Source organism: Megalopta genalis, unplaced genomic scaffold, assembly GCF_051020955.1.
Source record: "Megalopta genalis isolate 19385.01 unplaced genomic scaffold, iyMegGena1_principal scaffold0020, whole genome shotgun sequence".
Lineage (NCBI taxonomy): Eukaryota > Metazoa > Arthropoda > Insecta > Hymenoptera > Halictidae > Megalopta > Megalopta genalis.
Window position 1 is genome coordinate 1,159,879 of NW_027476090.1, and position 23,139 is coordinate 1,183,017.

Here is a 23,139-nt window from a genome sequence, read left to right on the forward strand (position 1 = left end):
TATATTTTCCTCCAACTATTTTTTCATACACTCGGTGTATCGGTTTCAAATGGAACAGTTACGGAGGAATGTTATTGTAAATAATTGTCACAAGAGACCAAAATTTTCTGTTCATATCGATCTTGACCTCGACCTCTGAACCGATTCTTACATCGATCTTCGGACCCTTTCTGAATTTTTTGACGCCGTCATGTGTTGCTATTTCTCGTATTTCGAGTGAGAAATCGTCTGTCCGACTATGACGAAGTGTCCTTAGGGGTCTCGAAACGTTTCACGGTACAGTGTTCGACGTCCTCCGGCTTGAGAATCGACGTGGAGGAACCGGAAGAGACCGAGGAGAGTACCAACTCTTCTTCGAGCACGCCGTCAGCATCCTCGGCCGCCGGCAAGAGACACTGCATGGAAATGCGCGCTGAGAAGCCGGGCTATCTTCGTCAGATAGGTATATAGCAATCGAAACAACGTGGTGTTATGTGTATTTTGATATTTGCCATACTCGGAATATGGGTCATTATATGTTTGGAATATTTGGCCATAGGCGGTAACTCGTTCGATTAAATGCTTGGCATTGCATAGAACTGTGTACCAAGTTCCATCATAATTAGTACAATTAGCCTCTTTTTATACAAGCTCTGTACTTATATGATACTCATTTTTGCGCAAACACGCCTAATTTTCATGAATGGTACATCACTTTTATGACTGTGTCCGTGACATCTTCTCAGTTGAAATCATCGTTCCGCGTTTACTTAATAATTTTATATTATATTTATTGAATAATAATAATAATTTATATATAATAATTTATATCATATTTATTTAATAATAATATATATATATATAATAATTTATATTATATTTATTTAATAATAATAATAATTTATATTATATTTTTTTAATAATATAGTGACCTACTAGTTGAAAGTGATTCGCTACATATACATATAATAGTATGATTCGCTAAATACTCACTATCAGTATCTCCGTCTGCATCACTTCCATTTTCCCGAAACTTTCGTTTACGTTGGTTCTCTCGATTCTTAGTCGCCATTTTCGTCCATACACCAAAGAGAGCCAAATTTTTACATGCCGGTAATACATATTCCGTTCGTGAAAATTTAAATTCACAAATTAATAACAATCATAGAATAATAGAATGTGTGTATTAACAGCTACGTAACAATTTTAATTTCACATTTCAATCTGTATACATAACGAATTTAATAGAGGTGACCAATAATATGTTATGGACTTTTTTGTCTTAGCTTTGGGGGCACCTTGAACACCCTTATCATTTCCTTTATCTGCGTTATCGACGGTAATAGACACGTCAGCATGAAGCGAATATCCTGTATACTTCTTTCAACTACGAGTGCCGAAAATTATTTGGAGGCAATAAGCGTAAGTGTACGGCGCAAATATTTAAATTGTAGTTGAAGAATTGTTTTATACACTTTTTCTTGCAGATGGGTATTTACAACCGAATAATTCATATTCAAATTGGCTGTAAACTGTGGATTGTATTGAATTCAGATAAACAATGTCGTACTTGGAAACAGTATTGGTATGAAAGAAGAAGGATTGAAAGAGATGAGAACATGTAAATTGGAATGTTTAGCGTAAGTTATTTTTATTTGTTTTTATGCATTTTATTTATATCGTCAATTATTCTGCTAGGAATAATTAATAATCCCTTACATTTGTTTATTCGATTCCATGAACTGTAGGAACAATTAACGTACCCCCATCCGGCAGCTACCATAAGCATCCGGCATATGCCAGACACTTCTTTACATCCTCCTTATAATGATTATTGATTAACCATTTGAGAGAAGAAAATGCGATTGTCACGAACATAGGTCGTATTCGTTTCTTTACGATCTTTCATTGTGCGCGAAACAAAAATACAGCATCCTATTTAAAAGAATTAAAATAACCTTCAAATGACCTTTCAATGACGCATTCTATGTAAACAAAAAAAACGAAAAATACATTTGACGCTTTTTTCATAAAGTAAACCGTTTACCAATTATTTTAAACGGCACTTATTGATGGACGTCGCATCAGTATATCTGGAGCCATCGCATCATTTATATCTGGAGCCATAGCATCGTTTATATCTGCTTTCACATCATCTTCATTTGCTTCATTAATTTTCAATTTCTTTTTCGCATAGATAGAAAATGCTTTTTCTTCTTAAAAGCAATTCCAAAGCCAAACGACCATATTTTACACTTATACACCATTTCTATAGCGACTCGGCAACTTTCAAATCACAAAATCGAGTATTTTTGGTTTTTCTACAACTTGTATCCTTCACAATCACTACTGCTATGGCCAACATTTCAGAATATTTTACTGAGTCGAATAGATAACAGTAAAATATGAAAAAGACGAGCTCATCATCTGAAAGGGCAACTTTATGAGTCTTGAAATTAATAATAGGGTTCCGAGTAGACCGCCGATCTTTAAGCATTTGTAATAAAATATAAGAGCATAGGCATATGACTTCCAAGTGATTAAAATTACTAATAGAAAAAATACATTATTATTCAACTGCTGTTTCTCCGATATCAATGATGGAACTTTTTATTTTGCATAAAGATTGGCTGTCCGGTTACGGGGATGTAAGTACTATGAATTACCATCGAAAATCCCTGGTAAGACGGAGTGTACAAACCAGCTAAATCACACCGCACTTCTTTTATACCTCTCACCAATATGAATAGTAATAGTTTTTGCGACTTCACTGGTAAGACGTACCATAACGAATTGCATCTGTTTTATGGAACATTGATACCTCATTATTTACTTGTTAGTTATATTACTATATAAGAAAATTTTTATTTAATTATTGACAACTTTAGATTTACCCTTCAATTAAGCATTCTAATAATTGCATCGAATGATTTAAAGTTGTGAATAATTGTTCAACTAAAGGTTTTTTTTTAATAAGAGCGATGAACTAGTACTTCAAATTGAAATATTTGTTCGAGGTAGTCTAGCAATTGAACAAGACTTTTAATAAATGGCTTTTAATAATTTCAAAGCGCTGAGCAACTGTACATATATTCACAATTACTTGCAAGCATCACTGAATACAAACCACACGATATTCTGACGTTACAATAGCAAACGTGGTGGCTGTGACAATTCAAAGTTATATCGCAATCATTGGACAGTTCTATTCTGCCGTACCAACTCGATCACATTTTTTCTACCATTGTTGACAAAAATATTTTATAAATATAAATATGTACTCACATTTTGTCGAAAATGTGCACACTACTGTTTATCAATCTCTGTCCACTATAATTGTTTAAGAACATGATTACAAAATGTAATAGAAGTATATTCCCAGAGAAGAAAAGATTTTCATAATCGTCCATATTATTTGTAGCCAGAAGAAACTGTCACACATAAAAAAATCATTTTACTCTATTCCCTGTTCAACTGACACGCGGAAAGGAACATATTCGAATTTCAAAAACGAATCGTTTTATTAAAATAGGTTAAAATATATTAGGGAAAATAGATTAAAATAGTAGGGATAGAGGCAAAAGAAATCGAAGTTTCTCACATGTTATTTAAACAAAGAAATTGTTCTTAAGTTTCCCTAAGCGACTAAAATCATCATAGACATAATTCATCTACAATAGAAGTCACACAATTAAATAAAATTATTGTTTTATGCTCTGTAGAATATTTTTCTAAGAACTATACCTAACGGGAGTCTCATTAAAATCGGCTTGCGTAAGTTGAATATGTTCCTTTGTTGGAAATTCATCATATCAGATCATAGATCGTTTCTGGAATCCATCTTGCTCACTTCTAAGAATGCTTACACGGTATAAATTGACAGCGAACGAGATAATAACTGCTACGATCGCCACTAAATATGAAATCATCATGTCGTCCGTGAGACTTACGGTCATTCTTCGTTTACGAATTCACAACGTTCCAGCGTGTTGACCGTCGACAAATGCAGGACAGGCAAAAGACGTAATAACAGTACAGTGAGAAATACGCCAGCGTTAATGCAATACCTGTATTATGATACTAACTGAAGAGATCGTTGATGTAATTCGATAGCTGGTTGCACGTTTAACGGTTCCCGTGAACCCGACTGTATCGCATTTTGGATTGCAGTTTCCATTCGGTAACTGGAAAAATTAAAATATGCTATCATCGTTGAAATGATCAACTTGACATATACAGTTGCGGACAAAATTGAGTGGACAGAGTCGGAGTCCACGTAAATTTGTGTATAAAAATTGAAGCACGGCTTCGATCAGCGTATGGGCGCAAGGGTGCAGAATAATACTTGAATTGAAACCTCGCAGGAGATCGTTAACAATACCAATCGTTACTTAATATGCGGCAGTATATATAGACACCTGGCCGATGTTCACAAGGGGAAGCATCGTCAGGTGTCGAAGACCGGTCGTTGCCTTGGCAAGGCAAAAACGCCGCGTTTACTTTACAGCCGAGGCGAGCGTTTGACGGTCGGGCCAACGTACGTCGATCGTGTTATTGTCTTGCCGCCTCGCCGTTTATTTGACAAAAACGGCGAAACGGCGTACACCGAATGTCGAACGTACGTTGACCCGCGGGCCGCGATCCGGTCGGAACATTCCGCCTGCCTCAGCTCCGCTGATCTTATTGTCTAATGGCGATTGTCACTCGCCGGCCTTGCACGCTGCATAATTGTTAGTGCTGTCGTAGCGGTGGTTTGCGGTGCCGAGCACCCGCCACCGCGGTCGGGCGGCTGATATACCAAAGCCATGTGTATAGTTGGAGTAGGTAACACGGCCTATCCAACTTAAAATATACACAAAACTCCTTGAAGCCGACACGGAGTCAAGACTGGGTCTTGTGTACCCGGCCTAATGAATTAACAGTGAAGGCGCGGTGGATCCACGTCCCGGTCCCCTCGCAACTGTTCACCGCTGATTTTCCATCGATCGGCATAAGCTAGATCAGCTTCGCCCGGTCAGAACTGGCTACGGCCCATGTGCTCCATGTAATAGACAATAACTGTCTAATGGCGAGCTCGCATCGCCCGCCGTGTACGCTCGCTTTCCCTTCGTTGCTGCTCCGATCCTGAGGTGGGTCCAGCGGGCATGTCCACTGGCAAGCGCACGAGCTGCTCCGCTGGCAGTGCGGATGGTTACGACTCGAACTCGGCCGTCCTCACCGGGGTGCAACGTCTTCAAGCGTGCGAGCCGCCAACACGCCGGTGGGCAATTCGCGTCGCGAAGAACCACGAGATCTCCCACCTGCAGGTTCCTTTCGGAATGCCACCATTTGCTACGTTCCTGCAGCGTGTGGAGACACTCGTGGTCCCATTGCTTCCAAAAGTTGGCGCGCATGGATTCGACCCCTTGCCAACGGGACAAGGGGGTGACGGTGGTGTCCGGCGAACGTTCTCCCGGAAGCGCAAGCAAGGGGGCGCCCGTCAAGAAATGCCCAGGTGTAAGGGCCGCGTAGTCCGTCGGATCGTTTGACATCGACGTGAGGGGGCGGGAATTGAGGCATGCCTCGAAGGTGCACAATAAGGTGCACATCTCCTCAACGGTGAGGGTGTGCTGACCTACAACCCTGGCTAGATGGCGTTTTACTGTCTTAACCCCGGCCTCCCACAAACCGCCGAAATGCGGGGCTCCGGGTGAGGAAAAATGCCACTCGATCTCGGCCTCTCCGAGGAAGGCCGATACCTCGGCTGAGTCGCGGACCGCCCGGACCATCGCCGCGAGCTCCCGCGCGGTCCCGCGGAAGTTCGTTCCGTTGTCGGAATAGATGGCAGAGGGCCGACCCCGACGGGAGACGAACCTCCGCAGTGCAGCCAACAAGCCCGCCGTGGTGCAGTCGCTTACTAGCTCGAGGCGGATCGCGCCGGTCGCGAAGAACACGAACACCCCGATGTACGACTTCTGGGCCCGATAACCCTGACCCTTCCCCATGCGGGTCCAGAGGGGGCCCGCATAGTCGACGCCCACGTGCGAGAAAGGCCGCGAAGGATTTACCTGCGATAAGGGCAACGTGCCCATGAGTTCAGACGTTGAAGATGCGCGATGCCTTGCGCAAGCTACGCACGTCCAGGTTACTCGTCTTACCGTATCTCGGGCCCCCCGGAGCCAATACGTCCTCCTCAGCACGCTCAAGGCGAGCTGGGGTCCACTATGGAGGGCCGTGAGGTGTACAGCCGCCACCAGCAAATCCACCACTGGGTGCTTCGGGAGGAGGATGGGGTGTTTCTCGTCGTACGCGCGGGGCGAGTTATCCGCAAGGGCGACGATCGCCCGACGAGTTGGGATTTCGCGACGGCTCGTATCTCCAATGCGAAGGCGTTACCCTGCAGCCAACGGAGCCACAAGAAACGTGCCTGCCGCATCCCCCATATACTGCAATCCGAGGGACCATTCTTCCTTCGACGAACGGCCGCGACAAACCGGTAACAATTGGCGGTGACGTGCAGGAGCCTCGCCCAGGACGAAACGCTGGACTGGAGGGGAGCCAGAGGGGTCTCCTCCTCGCCACTTACGCGAGCCGTCTGGACACGCATCTCCTGTTCCATGATCGCGGGAGCTTCGCACGACGGCTGCGGCCAGCCGGACCGCGGTCCCGATAGCCAGCGGAGTCTCGTCCACCACAGGGGGTGGTTGACCAGTTCGCCGACGAGCAGTCCTCGAGACGCACCATCCGCGGGATTGTCGCGAGTGGGCACGTGACGCCACGGCGTGCCCGGCAACAGTTCGCGTATGCGGCCCACGCGATTTGCCACAAAGACGGTCCACGTGGAGGGCGTCCGGGCCAACCACGCGAGCACCACGCGTGAGTCCGTCCACGCGTGGATCTCGAGACGATCCTCGAGGAACTCGTCGGCGACGCGTTTCAACAGCTCGGCCAGAAGAGCCGCCGCGCAAAGCTCCAAACGCGTAATGCTGACTGTCTTGACGGGAAGCGACCTTGGTCCGCGAGGTGACGGGAGTCACCTGGGTTCCCGAGGGTTCGCACGGGAACGATCGCGCTAGCAGTTACACCACCGCACCATACGCGCGCGAAGACGCGTCCGCGAAACCGTGCAACTCGTATCGCCCCCCCCCCCCCGCGAGAGTATTGATAGGTGCCAAACCAGCGTGACACACGTGCAGCGCTTAACACTTTACCGACCGGTAGCGGTTCGAGAATCCTATGCCCTTCTCACCGGCCACTCAGCCGCATATTCTAGCCGCTGTCTTCAACGTTATTATTTAAATCATCAGAGCAGCGAAGACAATCTGACAGATCATCGAGATAAAACTCACCAACACTATCCCTTCCATTCATCGTGAAGGCTAAATTTTTATAAACTGTATAAAAATATGGGTGCTTTCAGTGCAAAGCAACGAGTATCAGAATACAAAATAAGAAATGCTTGCTGCTTGCTACTTGTCAGTCTAACCTAATCGAATCTAACGGAAAATAAAAAAGTCGATTAATCGGCTACCGGTCGGTAAGCTCTGTAGAATAAAAGTCGATTAATCGGCTACCGGTCGGTAAGCGCTGGGAACAAAAAGTCGATTAATCGACTGCCGGTCGGTAAAGTGATAAGAGCGGTAACTCGGCGACGAGTTCGCGCCACGCCTGGTTGAGCTCTCCGGGAGCGGAGCGTCCCAATCCGCACCCCACAAACCATAGCTCCTGCAGCAACATTTTGGCTTTAATTACTGCCGGCGCCGCCCAGCCCAGCGGATCGTACAGCCGCGCGATCACCGATAGGACCGCTCCCTTCGTGACCGACGGAGCGGAGTTCGGGGCGACGGTGAACCCGAAGGAGTCGGAGTCCGGACTCCGATCCACACCCAACAGTCGTGAGGTCCACCGCCGCCGACTTCTGGCTACTCGCCAACACCAGAGGGGTGTTGGCTGCCCACTTTCCGAGTCTGAAACCCTCACGCCCTAGGAAGGGTGTGAGCTTGTCACGGCAGGATATCGTTTCCTCCACCTCGTCAGAGCAGAAGAGAGCGTCGTGTAACGTACGGAGAATCTTCCCACGAATTTTTTATATCCCTTTCTGAAGGCATACGCCAGGCTTGGCGCCAGTCAGCCGGGGGTACATTTGTATATCGCAAGTCGAGTACCTCCAAGGGGGTACGACGACGAACGTTTCTGGAATCGGACCACATAGGAACACCCCCACTACCATTTTTCCAGAGAAAATCTGACTATATAAAGGGTCCAAACGCGACCGGGAATTGGGCTAGTTTCGAGTCATTCGTCGACGTGGAAACGCTAGTGAGATCGAGTCGTAATTCTCCTTCGAACAATCTAATAGGTAATTAGATATCAAATCAGAAGCCCCCGCCGACTCAGTGCGAAAAGCTGAGAGCGCGTTAGAGTCCGCGAACACTTACATACATTTGTACAACACAAAATGAGTAATAAATTAGCTTTTACCAGTTTCTTTGGTTACAAGTTTAATTATTTCTATCTCCTACTTCGATGCAGTAGTTGGTATAACCCACAAAGATATATCTTTATCCCTCGAGATATACTTTATTTCTTTTCCTTACAAAAGTTACGAGGCAGCCTAAAACCAATTTCTCCAAACATTATCCTAACCTTAAATGTAGCCACCCGTGGCGAAATAAACATCGGCTGGTCTACGCACCCCTATCAAAAATTCCAATTGCATGCAATCTCCAGCCACCCAACCTGCGTGGCCCTCGGCTCGTAACAGTCATCTACATAAAAATTCGAGCGCAATATCGCTCGCGCACGAGGGAAGTGCGCTCCTTCGTCCTCGGCGAGCCGCAGTAGGACGCGCTGAGCTAGGTATGGGGCGCAGGCCGTCCCGTATGTGATGGTGGTGAACCGGAATTCGCGAAGCTCTTGGTCGGGCCCGCACCGCCATAAGATCCGCTGCAGATCCGCGTCCTCCTCGTGCACGCGGATCTGCCGAAACATCTTCTCGATGCCGGCCTTGAGTGTGAATCGCGGGACTCGCCAGCGCAACAGTACCGAGAAGATGTCTCGCTGCAACTTCGGCCCCGTCAGTAAGTGATCGTTGAGCGACAGCCCGTTGGAAGTGGGGCTCGATAAATTTTATTTATAACCATTTCCACTGTGTCCACTCAATTTTGTCCGCAACTGTATATATTTCTATTGATTTGTTGTTTCGTTTGCTAGCGTACTTTTTATGCATGTATTGCTACAATACTGTGTATAAATAATCGCTTACAAATAAGTTCTGCTTTAAGGGGGTATTCTAGCGTGAAGTGCGTGCGTTCTTAACTTCGCTAGGGAAATTTTTGCGATGAAACTATTATATCTTTGGCAGTAAAAGTGACAAGGTTTATTTGTACGTGTTTGAACGACGTTTTAAAATTTTTTGGAGCAAAAAGAAAAAGTTAGAACGGCACTGCATACTCTCAAACATAGTCGCCTTTAAAAAAGGTCGTCTCACGTGTTCATGATTCCGGCCATTCCGCTTGTCTGAAATAGAAAACGCGATAGTTCCTTAATTAGTATGAATGTTGTCTACGTTAGGAACTAGAAGAAAAGAAAAGAAATCGGTAATTAAAAAAGTAGGGATACGGTAAATTCTCTGCAATTGTCCCTCAGCACGTAAATAAAACTGGACAATTTGGGAAAAGGAAATACGATTATTCGAGCCGCAACTATAAAAACGAGCTGCGAGTTTCGGATAATCGTATCCCCTTTTTCCACAAATTGTCCACTTTTATTCACAAGCTGAGGAACAATTGGGAAGAATTTACTGTACCTTGAAATACCATTATCGATTTTTGCACATTTTGTTAAACTTCGTACGTCTAAAAAATAGAAAAGAATACAAATTTTCAATTGGTCAAGTAGGTTTTGAGATATCATGGACACCGTTCTGAAAAACATAGTTTCGGGGGAAATGCCTTTAAAGTTTAGTATATCTATATTTAGTATATTTTAGTATTAGTATATCTAATTAGTATTTTTGAAACTATATCCTTTAAGAAAATGCAAAAAAAAACAAATTGATTTTTTCAAAAGTTCACACTAGAATACTCTCTTAATACGTAAACACAGTCGCAACTTTATGCTGTGTTGTTTTCTAGCAGTCATGTAGAAAGGTGATCAATGATCGATGTTGTAAATTGAACCAAGGGGAAAGGGTCAGTGCAAAATTGGCAAAAATTCTGTCGACGTTACCTGGAGATTTCGAACAATCCGCACAAGTAGGAAATAAGAACAGTGAGGGTCGATTCCGTACCTGCTATCGATATCAGACCCATCGCGCTTACCACTACCAGCTGAACGGAAACCAAATCAGTTTCATGGCTTCTCTTATCGTAAAAAAATCCAAACATGCGCAGGTAACGTAACTGATACTTCAAGCGCAATACCGTAGGAGCCAGTATTATCACACTTATGAAGACCGCTAGTATAGACGACAAAACTAGAATTTGGAACGGTGCTGCTTTAGTATCATTCTGACACAACATGATTTAGTTAATTTATTTCTGCGGCATGTATCTAGTCGGATTTGTATCAAATCAACGACGATCATTTCACGAAGAATGCCTTAACGCGCGCACCATTTCACCGACATTGACTTTGCCAGCAATATTAATTAACCGACAATGTTTTAATCGTCACTCGTTTTACCGACATCGTCTTCACGTTTGCCTGCGAATCGTACTGAATGACTACCATTGGCAGGTAAACATAAATTTCATATCGGTGAAACTACTGTCCATTGCCCAGAAGAAGTCCGCTGAGAAAAGTGTAGGTTCGATCCCCACCGACTCCCCTACGCTGTCATAGAAATAAGATAAACGCGTTCCCCTCGTTAACAGAAAGGATCCCTTCTTATTCGCCTCAAGTTAGTCGCAATACTGAACTTCCACGAAACGAGAGACTCGAGTCCGGCCGATTAAAAACAAACAAAGCTTCCCGAGTACGACGCTCGCGGTCATAAACGTCCCGTCTTGCGAGGACTAATAAAGTCGTACCGCGAACCATAAGCAATATCGTTTCTGGTGTTCATATTTCATATTTCAATTTTGCGCAATTTAATACAGCTATATTAAGTGTTCATTTAATACAAAGTAGTATGGTACAATTTTATTGCCCGTCTATAAATCAGCCGCATCGAATCCTTCTTTTCGACACTGTTACACGTAAAATTATGGCGATATCGTATAAGCAGATTTGTTTCATTTATACAGGGTGTTCCACAATTATTTTAACAGCCGAAAATGAGGGGTAGCTGAGGTCGTTTGAAGTAACTTTTTCCTTTGCGAAAGTGCAATCTGCAGCTTTGTTTAAGATTTATTAACGAAAAATACTGACCAATGAAAGGTGTCGGCGCGAAGTTCGAGAGCCCGCAGCACGAGGCTTCGACAGAACGAGGTATAGGTGGTGCCTTCAGTACCCCGGGATTGCATGAAGACGGGTGGGGGAGTCTGGTAGGCATGCCGACGCGGATCCCAGACTCTCCTGCAAAGCCCGCGAGATGGACATGGAGGAATTGGCGGGTAGTCGTGGCTGGTCGTCCCCCCTTCCGGGGTCGAACAGTTCATTGGAGCCCCGCATAATCCTGCTGCCTCTCCCACGAGGGGGCGGGATATCCGTAAAGGGATTACCTCCATGTAAAAAAAAAAAAAAAAAAAGCACGAGGCTTCGACAGAGGGTTGGGATGGACTCAAGCCGCGTTCGAAGTATTGAACAAATCACGAATTGAGAACTTTCCGGATTTTTTTTAACTACGTAACAGTGATATTTTTAAGAAAAACGCTGTTCACCTTTACGTTAGAACGTCTGAAGATTATTTACTAATTTTTCGGACCCGAAATAATAAGTAATTTAACCGTGACGGCTGTTTTAATTTTCTATTGTGCATGACACCTCGTGTGTAATATATGAAATTTTTAAGCAAGGTGTACAGTGAAGATTAACAAAGTACGTAAATGATATTTTAATTTAAATAATTCCGTGTCCAAACACAGTTCAACGAATGATTCGCAAAGCTCACTCATGTAGTTGTAAAATCTACTTCATGTATCCGACGGCGACGAACAGAAGGATGACACCGGGCAGGCACTTTCACTTTACAACTAAATGGGTGAGTATCTTATTGATAATATTCTTCATATTTCTCTAACAAACATATCCCTTACGTCCTTTAACGCGATTATTATTTATTAAATTACCTTTGAGAATCATTCGTTGAACTGTGTTCGGACACGGAATTATTTAAATTAAAATATCATTTAGGTACTTTGTTAATCTTCACTGTACGCCTTGCTTAAAAATTTCATATATTACACACGAGGTGTCATGCACACTAGAAAATTAAAACAGCCGTCACGGTTAAATTACTTATTGCTTCGGGTCCGAAAAATTAGTAAATAATCTTCAGACGTTCTAAAGTAAAGGTGAACAGCGTTTTTCTTAAAAATATCACTGTTACGTAGTTAAAAAAATCCGGAAAGTTCTCGATTCGTGATTTGTTCAATACTTCGAACGCGGCTCGAGTCCGTCCTGACCATCTCTCAAAGCCTCGTGCTGCTGGCTCTCGAACATCGCGCCGTCACCTCTCATTGGTCAGTGTTTTTCGTTAATAACTCGTAAACAAAGCTGCAGATTGCATTTTCGCAAAGGAAAAAGTTACTTCAAACGACCTCAGCTACCCCTCATTTTCGGCTGTTAAAATAATTGTGGAACACCCTGTATACGTAATTTAGATCAAGAGACAAGAATCTTTACCCACAAATGCTTGGATTACGCGTTGTGCTTGCGCAACGTGTTTCATTATCAGACTCACTTCGACGGGATCTTTTATCGTAATCCAATCGTTCTCGATAGTTCGAAACGTATCTTTTATCTGAAGACACACGAAAAGACAACGTTATGTCACGATGATCGTGCTTAACGGATGTAATAATTTCACTGATGTATTGTTCTTTCATTCCATGCGACGAAAACGAGGGTCGCGTGTTTTCGAACTTACTGCTGGAAAGATGGAGAGAAAACCAACGTATCGTACAAAATACAATATCATCGGGCAGGTGTACGATAACAGCAGAAGTATGTTGTAAAGTGATAGTTCCACCGAATTTAGAGTCGATATCTGAAAAATATTACAATCGCTTTCAATAATCCTATATTATATTTTTGATCTTGGTAAAATTGATTTTTAAAGTTTGTGATTCGATGTGACATCTCAATACTTAGTCCTTTGCGGTCAAAGCTATCTGTATTTTCAGAATCTGAACATTCGAATACTTTTATTCTAAACGATTGTTTTCATTGTGCACATGGAAACAACACACTGCGGATGGTGCACGAAAATTCTCGTATTTTCATTTTTGTCAGTTAGAGTGTAAAACATGAATAAATGAAAATATTCAGCAAAAAATCTAGCAATAAAACTTCTGATCTGCAATGGTTTAAGAGTATTTTTACTTTTAGTTAATTTAGTAATATAAAAATTCACTCGAACTGTAACATAGTAATTCTTAACCTTTTAGGCACGACGCGCCACTATAGTGGCTTCCGTGGATATCATCTTTTAGAACGACACGCCACTATAGTGGCTTTCGTGGGTGTCATCTCTCTGGACATCGATTTACAACAGTCTACAAGGTGTCCCAAAAATGTTTCGCAATCCGGAAACGGCGGGTTCCTCGGATCATTTGAAGCAACTTCTTCCTTTACAAAAATGTTCTCCGAGGCACCGTTAACGAGTTATTAACGAAAAACAGTGACCAATAAGAATCGAGTACGGCTGACGCGAGGCGGGCCAGCCAACCAGCGCGCGAAGCCCAGTTCCGCTCATTGGCTCAGACTCTGTACAATACATATCAGACTCTGCCTTCTAGAGAAATAGCCTCGCAGAATTCAGCCGTACCTAAAAGGTTAATGCCACTACAGTGTTTCCTATACCGTGAAAGATTAATATTTTCACAGGAAATACATAGTTTCCATTACCGCGGTGTAGTTGGCAGTTGTATACTGTAATATTAATAGTCGAACCTACTAATATGGTCCCTGCCTGCATCACTATGTGTGAATGACAGTATTTTTCGCCTAGCTTCAAAAATTAATTGTTGCCATATATATTATATAAACCTAATTTTACTAGGGTTAGAAAGGGTCCAATAGAGTAATCGATCCATTGAACTGTAATTTCGTTGTCGTTAACGCGTTTCCCCATAAATATTGCAGCCAAGAAAAGATACCAATAAACCAAATTAATACCAAATAAACCAGTTATCACCTTGTTCGTCGCTAAATAAATTCCCAAAAATTTAATTCTGCAAACTGTCTACCACCATACTTCACAAACAAGTTGTAGGTATATACAACCTTGGTAAAAATTTTAATTATTTCAGTTCGCGTGTTCGCTTTTCATTTACGCGGTAAGTGCAACATTTTCTATTGTAAAGTAAAAATTTCAAGACGACACTCGATCACCTGGGTTCCTATGCAACAAAGGATAAGCAGACAAAAACCGATTCTCCGAATCTTTTCTAGTTTACTATCAGCGTAGGGCCAGAGCCCGGCGAAGCACAACACAGAACAATAAGTACTGAAGTTCTTTCGGAACACGTCCATCTCGTCCGATAGAAATGATTGTCTGCGACGAGAATTTGTGGTGAAGTCCGACTTCACCTCGGTGTCCATCGTTTATTCACGCTTTCCAGTTTTCCTTACGATTTCATCGACAAAGTGATCGCAATTAACTGAAATGATGGACATCCGTCTACAATCGATCGATTTCATTAGCTTTACCCTTGCAAGAAACATTTGTCCTTTCCTGTCGGCCAGTAAAAATAGTAAAGTCAGCTCTCGTTCGATGTCATACACGCTGCATTGTGCCTATCTGATATTCTTTCGAACATTAGACTTCCACTGGTATAATCCTGGACGATGTGTTTCTTTGTGACTCGAACTCGAAAACGATTTGGACCGCTGGTGGTATTCAAGCTAATGTAAAATTACTAGATCGGGTAAGATTTGAACAACCATAATTTTTTCATATATTGCAACGTTACGTGATAAAATCGTGTATACCAATTGAACAGGGGAATTATGGGCAACTGTTTTAGTTGGGCAGAATTAATGTATTACAGTTGTTTTGACAGTTTCGATTCCTACGATTATGCTATTATACAGTGTGTCCCGAGAGTTACTCTCAATCGGGCAATGAGCGGTTTCTGTTGTCGTTTGAACTAATTTCTTCTTTAGCGCAATCACAATCCGCGACTTCGTTTACGAGTTATTAACAAAAATACTGACCAATGAGTGTCGATTATTCTGATTATTCTGATCGAAAATTTTCAAGCCCATTAGTTCGTATATTCATTAAATATGCCCATGTTATAATATAGTCTACATATTCATTTAAATTATAATATTATAATATTATAATATAATATATATAATAATATATAATATATATATAATATTATAATTATATTATTATTATATAATATTATAATATTAAAATTTTTTTAAATATTTAAATTTATTAAATGATTTTATATTATTATAGAATATATATAGATTTTATATACAAGTCATTTCTTTACATTTTTCCACTTCTATATGGTTGTTATTATTATTATTGTTATTTGTTACCAGTACCATACCTCTGCCTGCTGTTTTGTTCGGATTAATTGTCGTTTATAACATTACCTCTGATATTATTATAATTATTCGTCCATGTTCCCGTAATCTCTTTAGAATATTTTATTCTTCCATTGTCTTCCTTATTTCCATTAGCTTATTCGTCATGCTGCTATTCCATATCCTTATATATATATATCATAATATGGAATGTATATGTATATATTCCATATCCTTATATATCGTTCTGATATCGTATCAGAGTATGTATTTTGTAAAAAATCGGTAATTCAGAGCTTGGGACAAAAAATAGCACTGCATGCAATGTCTGTACGGATTCTAAGGCTAGGTCTGTGGTTTTAGAAAAACAAATGTTTTTACCATTATATGATATTCACATTTCCTACCTTATCGACGCAACGTAATCGTAAATCTTGGGAATTTCATAGCAGATGACGCTAATGGTCTTTCTCCATTTTATCATTAGGCGCATAAACAAACCGGAAAGCTTTTCAACTAAATCTATTACTATTAATTATCTTACAGCATATTCCAAGTTCGTTATAGATACAAAAAGAAAAAAGAACCGGACATCCGAGAGACCTCGAATGTTACTAAATAAAACGTTTAACTTAGATTGACGACTTTAAGATTGCTGAAGTGAATTAAGCAGATTGTATTAATTATCTGACGAGGTAATAATCATAATTAATCATTAATTTCGTATTAGAAATCGTTGAATACCCAAATAATTTATCAATAGTTATTTTGCTGTCGTGGATTTTGTGCATGATTCTACCAACTTCATTCCATGCCCGAATTCTGGTGAGTGACCTGAAGCTTTTAATACACGAAGCGCAGTATAAAATAGTTCGGCGAGCTCTGCTCGTGTTTGACGATATTGTGAAGAAATAGGTTAACCAACAAGTTTCTCCGGGACAACGGTGCTTCGAACCACGTTTGCGGATCTAGATAAAGTAGAACCCGTTCTCAGCGTGTTCGGTATGCACTAGAACCCATTATGTTGCTAGAAAATCATTGTTATAATCTTTTCACGTCAATTCCCGTGACTGGATGTCACCGTTGATAATTAATCGTCTATTCACCGAATATTTTCTAAGCGGGTATCCTAGTGTGAAAGTTTCAAAAATCGATTGGATTAAGAATCTCCATGGTCTTTTTTTTAGATAAGCTGTGATCGGCCCGAATCGTGGACGCCATAAGACGACCTTTTTTTTTTAAATAGGCTACTGTATACGAAGACACGAAGTGGCATGAATATTTATTTTTTCTCAAAAAAAAGAAAATAAAAGAAAAATTAGATATGCTATTGAAATATGTATAAATATATACTTCAAGTTTTTACTGCGAACGGCGCTTTAGTATTTCTGTAAAAAAATGTTCGGAGAAAACACTAGCGATCAGGCGTTTCACACTAGAATACCTTCTTACATTTGCAGAATTTTAAACAATGATATTGAAGTTATGAATATCTTAAATTTACTAATGTCATATTTGATTCATATATAATTAAAACTATTGAAAATCTAAAACATTTTCATTTACTTGACGTTGGTAATCAAACTGTTATTCCATTTAACGGTACTACTCGATTATTAGTAACGAAATCGGAACAACTCACTCAATAGTATAAAAAAGACTCACATACAATTACATTTGTATTTGTTTTTGAGTAAAGTTTGATTTACCTGTGGGTTTGTGATCGAAATTAATTTTCGAGCTTGATCGAAAAATTGTGTCAACCATCTACGTCATCAAAGCGTCATGATCGTCAATTTTCTCAGTATCAGTAGGATTTAGAGTATCGATAGATAAATCAGATGCTTCATGTATCGTGTAATTCGTTTAATAACAATTCGCTGTGGCAAAGGAAAGATGCAACGGTATCAATACGGACGCAAATATGGTACCTTCTAAATAACACAATACAAATATTTGGGAGCAGAAATTTAATGAAGATCGTACAGTGGCGAATTCTCTGCGCAAGTTTGCATCGGTTAACAGTTTTAACGCATGGTTGCTCCCTAAGTGTTTTGTTTTTCACCCGATCGAAAACGGCAGTGTCCATTCTGTGCTGCAACGGTGCACAATTTAAGTTTCGCTCGGCAGATAAGCGTGTTCAAACGTAATTTCAGTTGTTTCATCGTCGAACTCGGTGAACACGAGTTTTCCTTTTCCTCTAACGCAACGAATATTTTCTCCGTTTTGCGTAACGCTGTTCTGTTAATTCTTTTTATCCAATTTTAAAGAACGTCTCGTTGCGGTAACAACGAGAGATCGTCGATTTCTTAAGCACGCAACGTGGGGGCAAACTTTTCTCGCTATGGAAACGAGAACAGAAAACACACAGTTTTAAGATGTACAGATACCAATGTTAACGATGTTGCAAACGTTATCTCGACCCTTAAAACCGGAAACTTCGAACTCGGAAATTTGCATAATTATTGGGTTGGCAACTAAGTAATTGCCGATTTGTTCAATGAAATAAAAAATTTCTTTTTACTTGGAACGAAATTTAAACTGTAATATATTTTCCATTTTGTTCGATGACCTTTTCCCATCTCTCTGACAACTTAAAAATTCCACGCTCGTAGAAAGTCTGATCCTTTTCGGCCAAAAACATAGTTAAGCGAGATTTTACAGCGTCATCATCATTAAAAGTTTTACCACGAAGGGAGTTGTCCTGGGATCGAAATAAGTGTTAATCCGATGGCGCGAGATCAGGGCTATATGGCGGGTGTAACATCAATTCCCAATCAATATCCATGAATTTTTGCCGAGTGGACAAAGACGTGTGCGGCCTAGCATTGTCCTGCTGGAAAATGACACCTTTACGATTGACCAATTCTGGTCGCTTTTCCTTGACCGCTGCATTCAATTTGTCCAGTTGCTAACATTCACGGATAATAAAAAATAACATAATAATAATGATAATAATAATTTTATAATATAACATTTACAGATATCATAAAAATGGGAGTGAGAGACGTCTATAACTGAAATCGGCAATTACTCAGTTGCCTATCCAATAGTTAATGCAGAACTTTGGTTCATTGTTTTGTTTATTATCGGTCATTGTGCTTGATATATTAAATAAATGTCTTTGCAAGGCTCTATTAATTGTTCCATTAATCTACTAATTATGCAACGACTTAATAATAAGGGAAAAATGGAGGGCATTTGGGCATTTGGTTGAGCATTTACTCTATTAACAAAAGAGTACTTCTATTTGAAAAGCAAGAAATATGCTAGATATAGACACTGTATTTTTCTGAGTTTCATTCATTCGATGCATGTTAGGGTAAATTTCGACGTTGCACTTTGGATGCGCATCCCGGATGATCCATCCGCGGTGAAAAACGTAAATATTATTTTCGTCCGCACTTCTTCCAAAATGAACATCCAAAGTGAACAGTGAACGAAATAGAACCGTGCTCTACTTTTGATGAATCGAATGTGTATCCATGGATGATTCAACCGTAATGCAAAGAGTAACTTCGCAAACAATGTCCATCTGCTGCGAATTAAACACAATTGTTTAAGGTCAACTATAGACACATTTTTTTACGATAAATTATTTATTCTACGACACGCACATATGTAAAAAAAAGTCGGGACACGAGGCAGTGTGAGTTATATTATTAATTATTAAGTTACATACTTATAGGTATTTTTTATGCAAAGGTTTCCGAAACATCGGCGGCGTTGCATTTTAAGAGTTTTACGATGAATCAACGCTGCAAATGTTGAACTCTGAATTACACCACTTTGACCGTGTGTTTTGTTAACAAATAATATTTCTAGCATTTCTGATTTCATTTCATTAATCTGGTTAATTATTTGATTCGCGGTGTGACAACAATATTGTATTATATTCAACTATTTCGAAATATTAGGTCTACCGGAAAGTTCTGTCCGTTTTTGAATTGAAATATAACACAATTTTCATACGTTTAATAATATTTATTGTGGAACATACTTTCCATCGTTACTTATGACTTCTTGCCAGCGCGATGGCAACTTGTAAATGCCATTTTTAAAAAATGATTTATTTTTAGAGGCGAAGAACTCGACTAGTGCTTGGTTGACATCAGCTTCAGTTTTGAATTTTTTTCCTGTAAAAAGTTCTGCAAAGAGAGAAACAAGTGATAATCGGAGGATGCTAGGTCTGGGGAGCATGGTTGATGCGACAGAATTTGCCAGCCTTACTCTGCAATTTTCCGACGAGTCGCCAAAGCAGCATGTGGTCTGGCATTATCATCGGTAGCCATGTTTTCACGACCGCGTCTCGCTAATAATGACATGAGACATCTTTGTTTCAGTTTATGTAGGAGAGTACATGTGTGTAAATGCAATGATAAATAGTCATATATGTCTCAAATCAACATGTGCATATGGATTGAAACTTGAAGTGACACTATCGGACAGAACTTTCCGGTAGACCTAATATAAGAAGGAAGTCACATTGATTTTTTTTGATGTTGCGTCGAGTGTTATGATCTGGTATAACATTTGTTTTTTCCAGTATCGCTAGAAATATGAGATGATAAGCCTCGCAGACATGTGGTATTGATAACTATCTTGCAGATCATTGTGCATTTATGCATGACGTGTATGCACTTGTAATTGCACGATAATAACACGTAACAGTCAATTAAAATTAGTAACATTCTTGTTTGATTTCAGCAACAATGAATTTTGTATCGAGCGAAAATAATTAACATTCTTCTTTGTTCTATTCTTTATGGAGTTATTTATGTAACCGAGAGCTATTTTAGATTTTAGTTCTAACGACATTTCAGAGACAATTCGGATAAATCGTTTTTATACAAATAAATCATGTCGGTGTGATATTTTATGAAGTTTTTCTTTTTTAAATATACAAGGGGTGTCTCAGCGAAAGTAGGCAATCTGCTGTGCTGTGAACAATTATAAACTAGAAATAACTTTTACGTTTTCACCGATATTTAATCAAGAACCAACGAAAACTATATCTGTGTGTTTCTATTTTCTGTTATTTCTAATATAGAAATGTACAAATATGATATTTTTTACTAAGTTATTGTTTAAATATCGCTAAAAATGTAAAAGTTACTTCGAGTCTATAATTATTCGTACACTGTAATCTAGACTGGTAATTTCAACGAAATCTGTTTTTTTTTTACGACTTTCAACCAAAAAGAAATCTAGATTTCGATGAAATTTTCATAGTCAGCGAGATCTGCAAAACGGAGATTTTTAAATTTTCGTTACAGATTCAGATAATTAAGTTGAGAATACGACACCTTCAATTTCCATTCCAACCAAAGGCGATTTTTACAAAAACTTTTTTTACTCCTCCGTAAAATCGTCTCTGGCCTAACATTTCAGAAAGCATCCAAATCATTTGGTCCAATTAGGTAACGGTTATTCCGTTGTGAAAGGTGTTAACGCGCGCGCGCGTGCTCTCCGACGGCGTCTGTAGACTCGACAGTGCCGGACATAAAGATAGCACATTACATTTAACATTACAACAACAGGTAATATTTCTAAATAAATTTGCAAAATATTATAAACGTGCGCAAGTGAAATAAAATTGCATCTCGCTGGTCTAAACAATTTTATTTGAAAGAAACAAATGTCGAGACAAATTTTTGATTGTCCAGCAAGGTCAGATCGTTGAAAATTCTACCGGAAATCTTAACCGAGTTGTACATGCAAATTGCAGATAATTTCAAAAAAGAAAAAAAAAAAAAGAAAACATCGCCAGATAAAAAATATACATATACAGGGTGGGGCATTTTAAACAGGTCATTTATAAACAAATTTGTGTGATTATTTGCCATTTTACTGTATTTTAGTTTTGCTTTTCTGTGTCACTTTGGGTAACCTTGAATGACCTTCATAATAGTTCGTTGTATTCGCCTCGAAACACTCTATCAGAACGTAAGTAAAAAAACTTACTGTTCCATTTAGAAAAACAGAATTGACCTTCATATCTCCTTGACGCCTCCACCTACAGAAAACTTGGTAATACCAGATTATATGAGCCCCCCGATACCAAGTAAGTGTGGTCTAATGCATTTTCTCCTATCTTGAAAAACAAGCGAGTTATTCAGGTGACCTGTTTAAAATGCCCCACCCTGTATATTCAAGACGCTTAGGAGCAATTAGAGCAAAAACCTGTGAAAAAAGTTCCATAAATCTTTGCCAAAGATGATGATGACTATTATAATAAATGCAAAGAAGGATCCACAAAATATTGAGCATTAAATATCATTCCTTGATTTATTGCTATACATGATTTATAGTCAAATGTTTATATCATTTTGTCCCACTTTTGTATCCCTAGAAAAATTCTTTTCTTTCTAAATAAAGTTGTCCAGACTGACAATAATTCAATCTTATTTCACTTGCGTATGTTTATAACGATATTTTTTGCAAGAAACAAAATCTTGGTCATAATTGAGCCGTTTATTTTGAAAGTGGCATAAGTCACTTTTTCAACAAAATCGAGTTAATGGTAACACTGATTACAATAGAACGGTATCTTCTCATTTAAAAAAAAATTGTGATCAATAAGTTGAGAACTATTGAGATTTGTTCGAGAGAAGTTTTGCTAATTAACGGTATAAAAAACATGTTTATTTTGAAAATGGCATAAGTCGTTGTACTCAGGAAATTAATTGCGTGGTTTAGTGTAAAAGAAATAGAAACATGTGATAAGTGTGTGTGAAGTATTGTTTCGAATTATTTTCAGTATTTTTAAAAAGGTTGTGATCACTGGACTTATTTTTATAAGTGCGAAAGAGAATAGTGCAGTTTTGTAAATTATATTATAGTGATGCGGCGGCTACCTTCAGACCCGCCAGCAGATGGCTATAAAATGTTTTATAAACTAACTTTAGATGAAAAAGATGAATTTCTAACTTTGGATTTGTCACCAAAAAGAGGAAGACCTAGGCGTTATTCACAAATAGAAATGGATCCGTTATACGCTGGATCTCGTCCTGTTTCTTCAGCAAAATACAAAGACATGATGGACTTGCTTAATTATATACCCCCAATATACCACAGTTATTTGAAAAATTTGAAACAAAACACGATTTCCGAGGACTTAATCACTCCTATCGATGACGAAAATTAAATTGAACTGATGTATTTTCGTATAAATTACTTATACTTATGTTTCGAAATGTACTAATTATTTTTGTATTTTATGAATATTAAAATAAAAAATACTCAAATCAAATCTTTACATTAAATATGTTCATAGTATAAATTATTATTATATATGTAATTTATTCAACAATTTTAGTAAATCACTGCTCTTTCAAAATATCACTTCAGTAAAATACGTCGGACAAAATTAATATACGTCAATCATTTTTCTAAACTATTTATTTTGAAAGTGGATCAAGTCACTTTACCGTAATGAAAAGTGGTGATTTTTTAATGTTTATACGAAATTATTTATACTGAGAAAATTATATCGGTATCCTGAGATAACAAATACAAGTAAATCTT

At 39.5% G+C, this 23,139-nt stretch overlaps 1 protein-coding gene and 1 long non-coding RNA gene across 4 annotated transcripts; one reads left to right on the forward strand and one right to left on the reverse strand.

The window, feature by feature from the left end:
- Positions 1–916: 916 nt before the first annotated feature.
- Positions 917–2,018, forward strand: LOC143260816 (uncharacterized). The gene is made up of 2 exons (XR_013035093.1): positions 917–1,619; positions 1,728–2,018. It is a non-coding gene; the product is annotated as an uncharacterized LOC143260816 (long non-coding RNA).
- On the reverse strand, positions 1,626–14,703 carry LOC117230086 (uncharacterized). Of its 3 annotated transcripts, none has more exons than XR_013035088.1 (10): positions 14,458–14,703; positions 12,992–13,111; positions 12,748–12,865; positions 10,189–10,435; positions 4,065–4,163; positions 3,846–3,936; positions 3,265–3,410; positions 2,646–2,778; positions 2,027–2,406; positions 1,626–1,914 (listed from the first exon to the last, which is right to left on the reverse strand). XR_013035088.1 is itself a non-coding variant. In XM_076527425.1 (9 exons), the coding sequence occupies exons 1-9, from the start codon at positions 14,665–14,667 to the stop codon at positions 2,356–2,358; spliced, it is 1,215 nt and encodes a 404-aa protein (XP_076383540.1). In that variant the 5' UTR covers positions 14,668–14,703; the 3' UTR covers positions 1,626–2,355. The 3 variants fall into 3 exon arrangements, 1 of the variants encoding a protein (XP_076383540.1); XR_013035089.1 differs by having other exon boundaries at positions 1,993–2,406; XM_076527425.1 differs by having other exon boundaries at positions 1,626–2,406.
- Between the last annotated feature and the right edge of the window lie 8,436 nt (positions 14,704–23,139).

Coding starts and splice junctions, on each gene's coding strand:
- LOC117230086 (XM_076527425.1), bottom strand. CDS start 14,667: ATGGACACCGAGGTGAAGTCGGACTTCACCACAAATTCTCGTCGCAGA. Junction 12,866..12,991: donor TTCTCTCCATCTTTCCAGCA/GTAAGTTCGAAA, acceptor GTGTGTCTTCAG/ATAAAAGATACGTTTCGAAC. Junction 3,411..3,845: donor TCGCTGTCAATTTATACCGT/GTAAGCATTCTT, acceptor TATGTGTGACAG/TTTCTTCTGGCTACAAATAA.